The sequence below is a fragment of the Chiroxiphia lanceolata genome, chromosome 7 (assembly GCF_009829145.1).
Source record: "Chiroxiphia lanceolata isolate bChiLan1 chromosome 7, bChiLan1.pri, whole genome shotgun sequence".
In the NCBI taxonomy this organism is placed as follows: Eukaryota; Metazoa; Chordata; class Aves; order Passeriformes; family Pipridae; genus Chiroxiphia; species Chiroxiphia lanceolata.
In genome coordinates, this window is record NC_045643.1 from 15,918,402 (window position 1) to 15,936,268 (window position 17,867).

Genomic DNA, 17,867 nt, shown 5'->3' on the forward strand with positions numbered 1-17,867 from the left:
TACACATTCATACAAAAATCAAGAGGCAGAGAAGTAATTAACAAATCAGATAATGTTTCTAATGCTTTGTGATTAAAGTTAATGCACATCTGCCTCACCCAATTCTTTTTGGAACATGATGAAAGGGAATTTTTTTTTCTGTATCCAAGATAACATAAAAATAATGTTAACATTGCTTTCCCTTTTAATGTTTGGCAGGATCGTGGAACAGCTGGCAAAATTTAAAAAAAATGGAGGAAATATAAAATGATTGGAAAATATTATAAAGATATTTGTTTAATTATTTGACCGTTGAGCATGACTATTTTTCTCAAAGGATCAAAATCCAGCAACTTGACTGTTAATATATTTTTATCGCTATGCAATTTTTTCCCATTTAGATGTAATTAGGCCACCTCCTCCCTCACCTTCCCCTTGCAAATGTTCCTATAAACAGCACCTACAGGAAATCCACAGATTGTCATTTGTTTATAGAAAGAGGTAATTTTTCTTTCACTGTTACTGTTATAATAAATGCCTATATATAATTAGAATAGTGTCTTCTAGAATCTATTTGAACACTTTGAAATTCCAGTTCACTGCTGCAACATTTTCTGACAAATTAGCTTTCTCCACACATTTCCTTTTGCTCAGAATGCATTAGGCTTAATTAGAAGAAATATTATTGCTAGATTCTGCACGAGGGAATGTATTGAATGATAACTCTCTCTCTTCTTGTTTTTCTTTTTCTTCTTTCCTTTCTCTTCTTTCCTCTCCTAATTCAAGGAGAGGAATATATTAGCTGATATTCCAGTTATCTGTCCAGCTGGTGAGGATCTTATTTCACAGGATACAGAGCTGTCATCTTCAGCCAAAGAGGATAGTTTACAGACTGGATTCCTGACAGAAGAAATACTCTCCGGAGATGAATATGAATGTATATCACCTGATGATATCTCTTTGCCACCACTTTCTGAGACACCAGAATCCAACCTCTTACATTCTGAAACAGAGCTAGAAGATCAGTGCTGTTGTAGTTCTCATAGTCTGCATGTCAGCTCCTATAGCTTGCAAATGCAGAAAACCACTAGTATGAAAAAAATGGTGGAAGTGTCTGATCTCTTAACAAATTCTGCTTTTGCTGATGCTACAATTAATAGAATAGAAAGCCCATCAGATCACTCTGAGAAGTTATGTATCTCTTTAACAGATTCTGATGCAAAAACCAGAGTGGTATCTCCTTTGACTTGCAGCTTAGAAGGAATATCTGAAACTAGCACTGCTTCCTGCACTGTAAAAGCCAAACCAGTATTTAGCACGATGAGTGAAGTGTGCAAAACACATTTACAACACCTTGAACTTCACGAAAGCATGGCAGAATCACAAGAACAATCGCATGACTTCAATAACTGTACTAAAACCCGGGACAGGCTGCATGCTTTGCCTGATGCATTCTCAGGTTTCGTGTTTCAATCAGACACCACCAGAAGCTGTCAGAGGCAGATGGTTACCCGAGAAGAGATTAAAAGTTCATCAGAAAAGAACAGCATGGCCAGCCTAACTGGACAGGCGCCTAACTTCTCCCAGATTCTGTCTAACAAAAGCGTCATGGAAGGTTCTCCGGTAACTTTGGAAGTAGAAGTAACGGGATTCCCAGAGCCTACATTGACATGGTGGGTAGCTTACAATGAGAAGTAGTAAATATACCTAGTAGCAAGCCACCATGAACCACTTATAACCAAATCAGTTAATCTAGAGACTAGAATAAATGGCTTGTATCCTTTCTAGTCCACACTGCTGCATGATTTCCACCTTCAAAATTCCTCTTGACAATTAACCAACTTGAAATAATCTCCCTGTACTTAATTTTACAAATGAGAGTATCAAACTACTCCGAGCATATATCATATAGTTTCTATATTCTAGAATATCACATCTCACTTGTTCAATAATTTCTTAAAATAATTGTACACTACAGATTTAGCAGAAATAAATTCATTTGCATTTTCTCAGGATCTGGGCACTATGTATGGACAGAGACACATAGATGTGTGTGCACATTAAAGTATTTATATAGTGACTACATATATATTAAGATAGGTACACATTTACACATATGTGAGAGTCAGTTGTCAAAAACAAGAGGTTACAGGTTAAAAATGATATATTGATGTGCAATCTCTCTTCATTGCTATATGTCTATTTAGATTACTTTATACTGCATTTGTGAGAAGTACAGATGATGTAATATAAACTTCTTTCAGAATGACTCTTCCCTACCAAAAGGAATAGGGACTAGAAGAGGGATAGGATTTCAAGATTTTGGTAACAGTTTTATATGTTTTGGCATTCCTCCATTTTTACCTCATTTGCCTTTTCTCCGCTTATTCCATTAGCCTTTCACAATGGAGGCCTTTCTTTTAATGTATTAAAATTAAATATGCCTCTTACTGGAAAATTTTTGATGTTAATATTATTATCACACATTTGAAGAATTAAACTGTAAGTTTTTGGTAAACTGAAATTTCTTCTGTTGCACTGAGAAAAATACTGGACACTGCAACCTTGGTGCTATACTCTGTTGGTATCAATGAAGTTACCTTGTTTTAAATCCCAGTATTGCACAGATTGAGGAATATTATTGGTGAAACAAGTGGTATCTTAATTTTATTGTAAGAAAGCATTAATTTAGCTTGAAAATATATGCACTGTTGATATATTATCTTTAAAAAAAGTAGCATTCAACTGGAATCATTTTGCAAATTAGAAATTCATGGAAATAGAAAAAAGATGGGTTTTTAATTAAAAATTAATCAATAACATGTATTTTGTACTGATATAAACATTTTTATTAGATATACATGTGGAAAAATATTTCTGTGGTTGTATTAGGTTAAATGTAGCTTATGCTGAAACATCACAAGGCAAGAAGAGACAGGATTTTCTCTAATTTCCCATATGTAAATCAGGATTCAATACCAATACATAGTGACAGGACCTCAAGTGTTAGAATATGACACCAGTTCTCTGAAGTAACTCCTGATGCATTGTTCTATCCTGTTTGAAGATGTGAGCTAAGTAAACATTAAATGGGCTTGGATGGAGGAAGGTCCTTGGCTGTCCTTTATACTGAAGACACAAGTTCAGAGTATTTGTATGTTGAGCCTTAGGATCTATTCATGAGTTGGATGTGGGTTGACTCAAGACCTTACTAGCAAAAATGCTTCAGTGCAAAACTGAGGGCCCAGGCCTTCATGTAACCTCTCTAATACTGCAGTGAGATAACTGTGACTTGTTCATTGAAAACCATTTTCAGAACTACATTTTTTAATGTTAAGAATGTATTATCCAGCAATTTGCATTGTTTAACTGTTCATCCATATTGACAGATTAAGACTGAGAAATGAGAGCGTAGCAGTGAGCTCTATCTCTTGCTGTCAATGTAGGGCTATAGGGATTGTCTGAATTTGCAAAGTTCTGCGTGGCATACGGTGATATAACTCTGACTTGAAAACTGACTCTCTGCTTCAGGTACAAGGAGGGCCAGAAACTGACTGCAGATGAGCACTTAAAGCTTTTACAAAAGGAGACAAAGCATACTTTGTTCATTCAGAAGGTGTGTGATAAAGATGCTGGCCTCTATGTTGTTCGGGCTAAAAATTTGAACGGCACTATCTCATCCAGTGCCATTCTTCACGTGAAAGGTAACAGGCCACCTATTACAAGAATAGACTGGATAATGCTGTGTGTCATCTATATTAGTGTATCACTAATGTACTGGCTATTCACGAAATAAGTACATTATCGACTGCACCAAACTTAATTCTCACATGCTAAGGCAACATTAAATTGATTTTCTTACACTGCATCTTTCACAGTATGTACAAAACCACTTTGATGGCACAATGGATATATTACTTGTTACCAGTATTATGTACTTGTTTTACTTTCTCAGAGTAATGTTGACATAAAAAAAGTTATGAAGATTTTCTAGAATCTGAGGCTGAGTTTTGCTTTCTGAATCTGAGGCTGAGTTTCGCTTTCTAAAATTGTTGGCATTACAAAGTGTTGGAAACAGTTGTAGGTTTTGAATGTCAATATACACCCAGGTAGTGTTCCAATTGATGTATATTTTATGATTTTTTTTTAAACATAGACTGTATTATTTCCAACCATGTTATTTTCTCATATAATTTAAAAAAATAATTGTAGGATAAAGCTTCTTACCACTCATGGTGAACTGACATAGATCAGATTTAAATCTGTCTCAGCCCAGCACACAGTCTCCACAAAGGAAAGGTGCAGCAGTTCCAATAGAGTTGTGATTGTCTGTGCTACAGAATTGACCCAGAATCCTCAGGATTTGTGTAAGTGGCATCTAACACACAGTAGACCAAATGTTTACAAAATGAAATATTCCAATGTACCAGTCAGCTTAAGTAGATGGCTGAACCTTGCTCAGCCTTCTAATAAAATTAAAGATACACATATTTCTAATAATCCTCTAAATGGTTAGTATAAGACAAGAAAGTTACTAATTTATGCAGTGAGCATATGTGCATGTTTAAAATTTTTAACACACTGATCTCAAGCAAAATCAACCAAATTGGGGGAATATTCAAAAGTGTATTCAAATTTTAAAAAAATAAAGGATCTGTCAAATATAATTCTCCTAAATGTCAAAACAGTAAATCCAAACCAGAACTTTGTTTGCCTACAAGTTGCATTTCATTCTTGATAAGGACAACCACAACTATTCTTTTTTAATTAAAGCTCTAATTTGTTTAAATATTGCATAAAAATGACTTAACAGTGCCAAGGGGAGGCTTAATTTATAAATCCTCCAATATAACTTAATTCTTTAACTTCAGTATTTGTTGTATTTGTGCAGTAAAAAGAGTTGATAAACAGCTACGTGATTTTTCCTGCATCTTTTATTTCCAGCTTTTATGTTACAACATTGGTATGGAAAATTTATAGAGAGGAAATATTTACCTCTAGTGTAATTTCCTGGAATGAAGTAAGCCTTTTACTGTGTAGCATGCTATGAACAGAATATATATTGCAAATTGCCAGAGGTCAGTGAGATGGAAGACTGACATTTAAACATTTTGTCCCAGTGACTGCAACTTTATTAAAATTCTCGTAACTTTGAAAAAGAAGTTCCCAAGATGATATAACTTCACAGCAATATGAGAGGGAGCAGGAGGAGGAGGTGGTGAGCAGATGGGGGTACAAATAAATTCTAACTAAAATTGATATTACGTTTAATGGACCACTTTCTAAGTTCCATCATATCCAAAAAATGTAGATTTATAAGAATTTTCTTAGGTATAAAAATCACCTGTTTTCCTAAAGTGTATTTGTCATTTCACAATAAAGCTAATTTTAATGATTAATATGATTTTGAATTTTTCAGTTACCATAAAAATAAAATGTGACTTTTGTATGGTTGTTAGAAGTATGGTAAAGAACTTATGTGACCAAGCTGACTTGCATAAATGGTACATTAAGCAATATTTTGCTGTAAGGCTTTGCCTTCTGCAGAGCTACCAGTGCTTGACAATTTTATCCTGTTCTCGTAGCATTCATTTTCTGTTTTGAAAGATGAGCCTTCTAGGTCACAGCTACCCTTCAATCCTCTGTTTTTACTGAGGGTTGCCATCATTCAAAAATTAAGTGACCATGGGTGTTCTTTTGACATATTCTAAGTAACTTTATGTAATAGTCAGCTCACTTTTGAGAATGTTGTCATATTTGCATGTCAGTTATTATAATTATTAAATGCAAAAAGGTATAAATATAAGGCCAGAAATTGCCATAGCACATCTTTAGATCTTAATAACTCATTGTAGAAGCACATAATACCCTTGTTTGGTAAACCTTTTTTCTGAGAATTTGAACATTTCCGTGAATTTTAGATTAACAAAATTTGATTTTTGTGAGTATGATATTACATCTGTTTTCAAACAGGAATAGTTTTAAATGGACAATTTTTAATGGATGAGTGGATACCAGCCACATTTTTAATTGCTGCAAGAAACAAGATTTTAAAAAGAGTGATTAGAGGTACAAGAGGCACAGCAGGACACTGAAACTCTCCTGGTTTTAATGCTTTGCTTTGTAAACGAAGATGTACTCAACACTGATTACTGCTGTGTTGGCAGTCTGGGTTTAAATGCTCTTTATTTAAGGACTCTAATGAATAACCAAAAAAAAAATTTCCTGGAAAATTCCTGCTGTTTTCTGTTCAGATAATCTAAAAAAAAAAAAAAAAAAAAGAAAAAAAAGAGTGACAGTGATGTAGTCTCATGAGGCACTAATATTTCTCTGAAAGAAAAAAGAACACTCATTCTGTTTCAGCAGTAATTTTAGCATAATGCTTCATGCTTCTCTTCCTCCTTCTTTTAACCATAATGTAGAAGCAGGGAATACATGTAGGTATGTTGTCATGGTTCTTTCTTGTTTTATAGTGCTAATTTCGCCTCTTCACAGTCACAGTTTCAAACCTATATTTATTTCAAGACCCCAAAATGTTTACATCTTCCTGATTGCTCTTTTATAGGGCAGATTTAAATCTCGGTCCCTCCATCCTCACAAGAAAGACATTAGGCATATAACTAGGGTACACTCCCCTCCTCCTTCCCCATATGCAGACACCCATTAAGAAAGTGGTGGAAGATGCTGCCTGACTACAAGATGTGGAGTCATGTGAAGGTGTTTGCACAAGGTGCGTAAATTTGAAGGGGAAAAGGGATAAATTATTTTCATTTTTCAAGAGAGGCAGCCTGTCTGAGGGCCTAGGTTTGAGTCAGTAGGCAAAGGAAGGATAAACCATTACCGTGGTTCGCTTTGGATCAGATGTGAGTGGAGCTGCAATGGAGAAGGTGACTTCCTCTCAAACAACTGGTAATGTATGCCTACTTCTGGACCTTTCTCTGGAGACTTTTCTAGGGTAAGCTACTAATTTTTGTGTATGTATTATCTTTTGTGGTCCAGAGGAAATGTGTCTTTAGAAATTATTGCCAAGACTTTAAAGAGGCTACATATGGTATTCAAGGAGACTGGAGCTCTGAATTATGGATACTTCAGATCAGCTGGGTCATGAGACCCACTGCATATTCCTTAATAAAAGGATCCTTCTGTTTGTGTTAATAGCTTGACTGAGACAAAATCTCTAAACTATGAAGTGCAATATCTTAATTTAGAACCATACTGAGAAAATCCAAATTCTCTGAGCAGCATGGGGGCATCTGCCTAGCCTAAACTTTTAGAGAAGACAGGGGAAGTTGATAAAATTGCTAATATCACAATTCAAGACATAAGAGATTGGAAATTACATGCCTAGAAAAAAATGATTAAGAATAACTCTGAAGCAAATTAATAAAAATATAGGCAGCTGAAAACAATTTGGCTTGACCTGGTACTACATGTGTGTGAGAGAGACTTGGGGCAGGGGTGAAATCTATGTGATAAAGACAGATGCAGGTGATCTCTCCATGTGCAGTTTTTGTGTTGCTCCATGTGGATTAGTTTTCCATGCTGATTCCCCAGTTTGCAGCAGAACTTTACTGGTTCCTACAAATAACTCATGTAATATTTAATATTTGACAAACTTATTGTCTGAAGCCATAAGAGTGGGATTTCAGTGCACTGTCTACCTGATTTTTTTCCCCCCCAAAATGCAGGAAAGGGTCTGTTCTTTCTAGCCTTTATGGATTCATGGGATGTCCAGCCAAGAAATAATTTGTAATTGACAAGTTGTCTTAGGTTATTCTGAGACCTTTGTTATGATATCATGGGAAAACCATGGTGTAGTATAACCATCCATTCTATTTTGAAGGTTGCTGTCAGAGAATGAACTGTTCTTTTAGCAGACTCTGTTTCCCTGTTGAGTACAAGCCCGTGCCTGAAAGAGTCGTAGAAACTGTCACTTCATGGTTTCATTTGCGCGTCCTTTTCCCTTCGCTCTCTAGAAACTGGTTATTTTAGTTTTTATGTTCTGGTGCCTTACTGATATCAAGTCAAGATGTGGTCTGATCATTATCACTATCACCATTCTACCCAGATTTTTTTCAATGGTAAAAACCATCCTGGTATGTGAGACGCAACCTGACTTCACAAGGTAATGCAAACTACACAAGTAATGGAATCCAGCCAAAATTATCACAAGGAGTGGCTGATGCTCACTTAATGTTTTCCACTGGAATATAAGCTAATCATGCTCTGTTTTTGACCTATTGCCAGCTGCTTGCAAAGAGTAGACAGGGGTGTAAGCTTGGTTCTCTTGCTTGAAAGGAAGCTGCAGATCTCAAATTTCTGTGCTTCAGATGCATGCAATGCAAGGGTGGTGGCAACTTGGACATGCTAACTTTCAACAGCTAAGAACTGAGTTGTTTGGGCTACTGGGACTGGCTAATACAGACCTTAGGTTAGCACAAGTATGGGAGAGTAAAACTTATATTCTTCTGCTTTTCATTGTGGCCTCAATCTTGTAGTATCTGGAAAAAAACAGAAAAGCAGCTAAGCTTGGAAGCTTATTGCAAGTAAGAGCTCACCTAAGCAGTGGACTAAATATAGTGCATCAAAATGTCTGCCTCACCATGCCAGCAGGCCCACATTTGGTGAAAATAGCCTTGAACTCAATATATTTGGGGTTAGAAGTTTATGGGCACCTGCATGAGATATGCTGATTTTTGTTTCATAATAGAAGAAGAAAAAAATTTCTTCATAGAACAGTGGATGGAGTAATGCTGGCATAGCAGTTTCAAACATTTAACACACATTTCAGTAACTTTCTGTTTCTGAGAAGGGCAGTGATAACTTTTGTTAAATATTATGAAAACATGCCACAATTTATATTAACAAGGAGGAAGGACACATGCTTTATGTTATAGGAATACAAAATGTTCATTTTTTGTAGTATATGTCTTTGTGTGTTCTTCTGTATGTTAATGTGTTGCTTTATATTCTCTGTGTCAAGAATACTTAGTCTGAATTCTGAGGTTGTTTTCTTATTTACTGTGGCCCTGGAGGTAGAATGTAAGTGGAACCTCAGGTAGTAGTACAGTGATTCAGTAAGTCTAGCTTTACAATTCATTAGGTTACAAGTCGCAGTAAGCAATGCTTTTATTCAGTACAAACTGATGGTGATCACTGAAATTTCATCAAACAATTTTGATGGGTTAATTTTTATTGCTCAGGCCTTGTACTGGCTCAGATGCCATCTGTCCTTCCACAGCTGGCATGAAGCTAGCACGAAATCAATCTCATGTGCTTTGGGTGTTACAGTAGAAAAGCAATTATTTGCCTTGATCTGAATCAGATTTGTATTGGATGATCTGGTACATGGTTTCAGCGTTAATGATGGCCAATGGCCAGTTAATGATCTTGGTCAAAGCAGTAGAGGCGTCACATTCTGACCTTCATGTTGTTGCAAATATAGATCAATTTTCTTATTTTTCAGTAAAATTTTTTGACTAAAATATAGAGGGGGGGGGGAAGTGAAGAAAGAGCATGATGTACAACAATGCACTAAATGCAAAATTTTGCTCTCATGACTTTGTCACTTTAGATTTGTGTGGAGTATTAACTCTTCCACCTTTACTGAAACATAATAACCCACATAGACTTACCTACTACCTACACAAAGAACATGATTCTTTAGCATTTCCATGAATCTAATATCACTATGCTGATGCATGAAAATTTTGGATGTTTAATATTCATATTTTCCAACAAACATTATATTAGATAGATAAACTGTGTCTGCCTATTAGTTGCCTACTGTCTTGCAAACAAGTTGTCCTGAGTTCCAGGCATCAATAAAGGCTCTCTTTGTCTTTCAATGTGGTGAACTTTATGAGAACAGATTTATTTTTCAGTTACTTTAGTTGTGCCTTTAAAAATAAAGTGAATATTGATTTAATTTAATTTTTTTTTTCAGTACAGGGAAAACAGCCAAACTTCATACAAAAGTTTGGACATAGAACTCTACAAGAAGGAGAAGATTTAATTCTGCATTGCACTATACATGGAAAGCCTGAACCACATGTCTGCTGGATAAAGAATGATATCCAAGTGGTAGCTGGTGATATCAGTGTATGTTCTAAGGTTCTTGAAATTTTTCTTGGCATAAAGGTAATTTATTTTACTTTATGCTACTAATAATCTCCTATGTCCTTCTCTTGTTTTACAGATTGAGAAATTAGGAGATATCTATTACCTTTTAAAAAGAAATGTAGTCCTTGCTGATACTGGGAAATATGTCTGTCTTGCCAGCAATGAAGTTGGAAAGGCACACCGCTCTGCTTTCGTAACCGTGATAGGTGACTTGTCCTGCCAGCTGCGTGCTTTTCAGCACCTTGTTGCCATATTAAATGAGCAACTTGTTTCCACTAATGTACATATTTTGTTTCAGAGAAAAATAAAACCCCAGAAACTTCCAGTGTAACTCAGGCTAAACCAGAATTGAAAGATGGAGACTTTTCAGAAGAAGAGAATGTCACCACGACTGAGCTCACACCAGCCCATGACACACAGTGTGAGGGAGATCAGAGAGATCTCCCAGTAAAGTAATTTACAACTTACTCCGTGCTACAACTTGTGCTGCTGCAATAGCTGTAAGAACCTTAATTTACAAAGCACAAATCAAACACTCTTCCTAATCCTATTAATTTTGGTATAATGGAAATGAAGTCCATAATATGTGGCTGCCTTTTTCACTTAATTCTTCATCAAAATATATGCAATTGTTAGGTGAAAGACCTTGTAGTACACTAGACAATTGAGTCTATGCCAGGTATTTAGGTTTAGTGAAATAATTTTCTTGAAATCTAGGCCTAGATCTTAACCTAGATAATATTGTAAGAGTGAAGAGCTCAAAGATACAAAATATTCCAGAAGTTCAAACTGATGGAACTACGTAAGCATGTAAGTAAAATTTTCTACTGGACAAGTTTTATTCAGAAGAATAAACCGTAGTCCTAACAGCACAGGAACAGTCATTGTTCATTAATTGAATAAAGATAACAAATCTTCCCACTATGCAATTTCAGAAGATTAAATAAATGAGATACATGGAGTCACCAGTCCTTGTGACTTCTAGCACAAGATGAAATCTTGCCTCCTCAATTTAGGCTCTGATAAAAAAGAACGAGCAGTGTTATTTTTTCTTTGAGTTCCTGAGGTTTGTCTATCTAGATGTAGAGAACACAAAATCAGAAAGGAAAACTATTGCATATATTGATTCAAAAGCTTTGTTTGTGTCATCGTGAGCTGCCTGTAAACTTTTCTTCATGTCCAACTGATGAAGCATTGATCCCACATATTTTGTCCAAGGTTTTGATTTTGTTTTGGTTTGGGTTTTGTTTTGTTTGTTTGTTTGTGTTTGGGGTTTTGTTGTTGTTGGGGTTTTTTTGTTGTGGGTTTTTTTTTTCCCTGTATTGCTGTGGTATGCCAGGTATTCCTAGGCAAAAAAAAAAAAAAAAAGGCATGAAAGATCATGGTAATTTTACTTAAGACACATAGAAATTGTATGATTAGAACATGTAGGCCATAAAAAAAAGTCAAATTTATGCTAATTTTTTTCTCATATCTTCTGTTCTTTTAACTAAAGTGCCCTCTGGTAAATAAGATGAGATTTAAAATATTTTTTCTTTGTCTGGAATCACTCCTGAGTTGATCTGTAATCTTGTACAATCTCAGTATCACAGAGAACTGTCTATGCCACCATTAACTGACCTTTTTCATGCAGGTTTAAAGAGAAACTCTGGCTTCAAGGAGTGTATTTTGAACTTGAGAGGCCACAAGAGATTAGCTTCAATTTGAGACAGGATCCCCTTCTTCTGCATGATGAGTGGAACAGAAGATGGACTGAAGTGCAAGATGTCTGATTCCTGAGGGTGTTCATGTTGTTTGCTGTGTCCATTGGTAGATCCTGGCCATGGGTGAGGAGAAGATGAATCTTTGAGTGCTATCCAATATATTTCTAGGTTACGATTTGTATTTTGTTTCTTTACAAATAAATCGTTACTAGAATTCACATGTGTACAGCCTTTATTAGGCAGTGATTTATAATTTTTTGTGGTTTGGTTTGTTAGACAAATCTAACAAAAGATAATGATAGAAAAAAGAAATATTAGCCTTTAAAATTGCATATATCCTTGGTCATTTGTCAGTACCCACTATTTTACTCTCCTACAAATTCCGTCAATGCCATGAATTCCATCAATAGATCTTCCCACTAGTTTATATATAGAATTAGGGTTTAAAACAAAATGAACTTATTCTTCAGTTTATTAAATATAGGGTGAATTGGCATATTTCTAACACCTTTGAGACATTTTGAGGAGGCCAGGTACCAAACAGAGTGGTTATTAATATTAGCAAACCTTGTCTAATGCTTGATTAGTACCGAGTGTCTTCAGGGAAGAGAGAGTCTCTCTCTAAGGCAGCATAATAGAGAAGTCTTCCACTACATTTCTTATGCTTTCAGGACTAGATTAGTGTGACAGTATAGTCCATTTTCAGTTGGTGAATGACATTACAGTCCAAAGGAGTGTTCTGTGGAAGGATATGCTACTTTCAAAGCACATTTTTAGTTTAGCTGACTTTTCAATAACAGGATTCCTCAAGAGCCACAGCACCCATTCAGGATATAAAAAAACCCCTGAACTGAAATTAAATCTTTTGGACTGTAGGGGAGTCATTAGCATGATGAAATAATTTGTCTCCATCTTTTGAATTCAGAGTTTAAGTGTCTTTTTCAGTTCACTGCAGAGCTTCTTGTGGACTTTTGTCGTGTCATCCATTTGCAGCATTGAAAAATATAGTTCACAAAAATCCTCATTTTGAGTAGCTGTTTGACTGCCAAAATAGCCAACAGGACATCGAGTTAGACTTGAGAATAACAGTTCTACAGCTTGAACCTTCTGATTCAAATTGTCAAAGGCCTACCTTGCAAATGATTCATTCTACTCAGACCTCTGGTTCAGGTTCAGAGTGGCTTGGCCAATGCTACAGGTACATGTGTATTGTGCAACTCCCTGTTGTTCAACATTCTGTGATTCTTAATATGCACATTGGTTAGACCTACTCTAGTTTTGCATACCACAGCAATGCACTCACACTTCTCACAGAGAGCAGAGAGAGATGTAAGAAATGCAGCACTTTTGTACTTCATTCAAGTAGATGTCATTTGTGCAAAACTGGGACTGAAATAACATGTTTGAGGATTGCTTAAATCTTATCACCAAAACATTAAGTATTTTTCTTCATCAGTATGCAGGTTCAATGGTAGAAACTTAAATTTATCTCCAGTTTAAAGTATAAGCAGAGAGGAAATGAGCTGAAAAAAATATCATGTACATGTCTTCACCTGATCACATAAATCACTTGCTTGACATTATGGAAAAGTCAATGGCATCCTGCCCACAGAAGAGTCACAAGGCTATGTATATGTGCACATAAATAGAGTAGCTGAGGACCGAGGTACTTGCTCTGCATACTACACTCTACCTCTCACAAACAGTCTTTTCCAAAATGAAATGAAGACAAGCATCCAGCCTCTCCTGGATTCTATACAATTACCTTTCCTGACTAAGCCCATTCTTTGCACATTGTTTAGATTTAAAGATGTCACAAAAAATATTGTGTTTCTAACTGTACTGACATTCAGAGTACTGATAAAGTAAATATCAGATGACTGCTGCCCTCTGTTCCTCCCTTAAAAAAAATATTTATAAATGCCTTAAAATTAATGTTCTTTCCTCTGTTGGAATCTGTTAGTATGGCATATTTTCCTATTTAGAAATCCATTCTCTAGAAATAAAACTGTAGAATTCCATGCTTGCTCATCTTGGGTGCTCATCGTGTGTTGGGTTCTTTTCGCTTTTCCTCTTCATTGTTAGTCTGTGAGAAAAACTTTAATATTTGAGGTGGGCTTTTTTGTTTTCACAAAACACAACTTTACTTAGGAAAAAGAAAAGTGTTAACGTTTTTCTAAATAATACATGGAGCAAAACAGAAATCTTTATATCTGTTCTTATCCATAATTTTCTTACAAAATAGTAGACCGTGGTGTTTATAAATAAATAAAAAATCCAGCAACCCTCTTTTGCCAATGAGGAAAACAAATATTGTTCCAAGTGCTCCCAGGGAATGGATCCATTATCAAAAATGGTAAGTGTGTTTGTTTCTTTTCATTTTATGAATCATGAGTGTCCGTAAATTTATTAAAAGCTTTCCTAAATTGACAGAGTGTAAGTATCTATTAACTGCTAAGGGCTGTCTCGATGTTAGATGAAACTTGTCCCCAGTACAATGATGTTAATTAGTGTTTTGTGGAAGGAAGTGGAACAGTTAGTGAACATATTGTTTACTCAGTGGCCAGGTTTTTTAGTAAGGCCCTGCTTTCTAAGATGAAGATCTGAGGAAGTAATATTTTTATCCTTTCCTTGTTCTACATATGTAAATATGTGAGGATGATATATACAGAAATAATATACAAGGAAAACTTGTGAAAAGTGACATCTGTAAATCTCCTTAGGTGTTTCCAAGGAGATGATAACTATCAACATGAAGTTAGTGATTAGGATCCTGAAAGTGTGCAGTTTCCAGTAAGTTCTTCACATATGAAACAGCTAAAATAGTTTCAAAAAATGCTTATTGCCTTACTTATCTCTTCTGCTTTTGAAGCAACTCACAGTGCCCTCTTTAGTAGCCATTTTTTTAAAAGAAGTTTTATTTTTTATCGAAAAATATTAATATATCTTGCAAAAGCAGTTACAATGGCTCAGATAAGAGTTGTGATCTGAAAATGTGACAACTTTTCAGAAACTGGCTGCAGCAGAAATATGTGGACATTCTTGTGAATATAATTCAATTTATAGCCTTTATTTAAGGTTCCTAAGATGTTGCTACATAGTACAGCTTGTTGTATTTGCAGGGGAAGAGGAATTGATGGAGGTGATGGAAATCTGTTTTGATTTCAGGTCAGGATTTATTTGTTTAACAATTAAGAATTTTTTAGTTATTTCTAATTTTAAAAAAAGAAAGTGTGTGGGAGGAGGGAAAGTAGTATTTTTTTTTCAGAAGTTTACTTGGAAAACTGGAAATTCAGCAAAGATATAGAATATAAGTACATTTTGGGTTCTGTTTTGTCACTTCTTTAAGGATTAAGGGAAGCATCTCATCAGTGACCAAATTATTTAATTCATTACTCCTTTGCTTCTGTATATTTGGTTGGAAGACAGAGTGAAATAAAAATAATAAATGAAAGGAGATAGTTATTGTATAAGAAAGAACAGGCCAAAGAATTAAGGGAGTGAGGGAAAATGTAAGTAGAGAAGGAAATGGTAAAGATACTGATTCTTTTTTCACTGTTTGTAAATTAGCACTTGTAAATAGACTAAGGGAGCAGGAAAGAAAGCGGGGTTTATGCTATATTGGCTGTGCAGCTACAGCACAGTACAATAGTAGTAGTAGTACACCACTACTGTTTGACAAACAACAAAGGAAAGATTATGAATTTTTAAAAAAAAAATCTTAGGAGATTCCACTGAAAAAAAGCACATTGAAAACTTGCCTAAGTGGCACTTAGTACATGTAGACAGTTAGTAGAGCTTTCAGTGTTCAAAAAAGAACTAATTTTGTCTTTCAGCTGACTAGTCTTCAGCTTTCAAAGCATCTTCAGCAGACCTATTAAAGTAATCATTCCTTTTGTGCAGCTCCACTCATGAAGTCATTAGGATGATTAGAATTAGTCAAAGTGTATCACATACAAAGAGATTGCAGGTATCCACACCACAATGTTTCACTGTGTTGAAGATCACCTGCTAATTCTTAAATGTGTTGTGGCCTACAATGTAGTACATATATTATAGTAACCTGGGCAGTATATAGTTCAAACTTCAAGTAGTAGCAGACTGAAGCAAATGATGAAATTTTTATAACTATCCCCAATTTAAAGATCTGACTTGTTTCTACGTGGAGAAAAAAACAATGTCATTTTTACCAGCAGCGTCTTTGCTACACGATAATAGGACTGAAGTCACCCTTCAGTTTTTTATTGTGGATACACTATAGGACACTAAACATGTAGAAATCATGTGATATAAATGTAACAGAAGGCATGCATTATTAATAATTCGTATTTACTTGAGGACATAAGGTAAATATTTCACTCTTCAATTCCATCATTTCTGTATTCAGACTAAAAAGTTGAGAAGGTAAAAACTTTTATTGGAATGAAAATAGATTTAAAAAAGATAAAAGCAAATGTAAAAGTTCAAATAAAAAAGGAACTTAATTTTTAAAATACAATATATTTGGGTTACTTGTTTGAATGCAGCAAAATTTTTTCCTTGTAACTTTCTGTTATTGTTATCAGTCATTGTTGACTTGATTGAAATAGAAAAATTTGAACTTCTGACCATCCCGTAACTTCATAAATGACAGTTTGTACATTTCTTCCATTTAGAAATTATTACATGTTCATAAACTTTTTCATTGTTTATTTGACTTAGACATCATCATTAAGCTGGCTGCATTTTTTAAGTTCACAAATACTAGCCTGTGTTTTTAATCCAAGTTTGATTTTTCACTGACTATTTAGGTGTTTAAATACAGAGGAAAAACAGCCATCTGTTTTAGCAGGTCTCTGTTTAGACTTAGAAATTTTATACTCTTTACACAGCTTTCCTTGGATATTTTGTGTCTTCTAGTAGAAGCTAACTTGACGTCCCTCTTGTTGCGTAGAGTTGCATTTGCTATCATACTGAGTCTTGTACAAAGTGATTAGGCTCTCTGACATCTATTTGCAAGAAAATGTTACAACTGAGCCATAGAACTTAGACTTTCAACCTCTCTAAGAGTCCAAGTAGCATCAGTGTAGAAACTATTTCTCCAGGTTGTGTTGCTGTTAATACTGCTGCATCCCAAGAGCAGCCATGAAGTCACCATCTTATGGGATGGATAAATTAAAGGGCAGATCAAATTTGTGACGTTATTTTATGAGATCACAGCCATATGTAATTTCTTGTTTCTTTCAGATCTGCAAACTGTAGTGTTCATACTCTCTTGCAGCGCTGGAAGTCTCTTTCTCCTTGGCATTTTCTGGATCTCCTGCTAAGAGGTTTCCTCCAGGTTGTTTTCAAACACAAGTGCAGCTGATAGTACAAAACTCCAGTTTGTGTTTACTTCTCTAGGTATCCTCAGGGAGATCCTTTTCAATGTAGAACTTGGTAACATCAGACTGAACTCCTCCACTTATCAAACCAGCTAAGCACATGCTTGATTTTAAGCACATAAGTAGTCTAGAGCTTTCTAGATATGCATTACATATATTCCACTTAATAGAGTAGGGAAAAGATTTTTGAATAAGAAGGCAGGAATGGAAACAGGCAGATGTGGTGTTGCGGTTAAACACCTCCCATTCCAGCCATAAACAAGAGTAGTCTTCTAACTGATGTCTGTTTCAGAAGTAACCACTCCAACGGTACAATTAGCACATTAGTGACAAAGCTGGGCTAGTGGAAGTTCACAAACTGCTATGCTATTCCATTGGTGACTAACTCTGGCATCTTCACAAGGTTATACAGGTCTAGAAAAAGCTGTTGGGTTTAAAATCCAGGGTTTTTTAGGAATTAGAGTATTTTTCTGTAATTTTACTTTCACGTTTGTATTTCTGCACATTGTATGCTACTGTTTGTTAAGCTTAACTACTTGGACCATTCAACAGAAAAATTGTGAAGGAAACAAAAAACCCCACGCCAAATCTATGCATTACCAAATACAATTTTAGAATTCAAAGTTACAAAGAAAAATAATTTAAACAGTGTATTCTAATAGTTTGCAGCCACATATCTGAGCTCAGCATACTTATTTAG

The 17,867-nt window shown here is 35.3% G+C and overlaps 1 protein-coding gene across 1 annotated transcript in view; it reads left to right on the forward strand.

Moving 5' to 3' along the window:
• The window catches only part of CCDC141 (coiled-coil domain containing 141), a 78,317-nt gene extending 66,336 nt beyond the window's left edge, over positions 1-11,981 (forward strand). The window contains exons 27-32 of the mRNA XM_032694031.1: positions 766-1,652; positions 3,511-3,683; positions 9,926-10,080; positions 10,178-10,307; positions 10,400-10,553; positions 11,735-11,981. Of these exons, the coding sequence (XP_032549922.1) occupies positions 766-1,652; positions 3,511-3,683; positions 9,926-10,080; positions 10,178-10,307; positions 10,400-10,553; positions 11,735-11,873 (1,638 nt within the window). The 3' untranslated portion in view covers positions 11,874-11,981. The remainder of the gene's footprint in view (positions 1-765; positions 1,653-3,510; positions 3,684-9,925; positions 10,081-10,177; positions 10,308-10,399; positions 10,554-11,734) is intronic.
• The last annotated feature ends 5,886 nt before the right edge of the window (positions 11,982-17,867 follow it).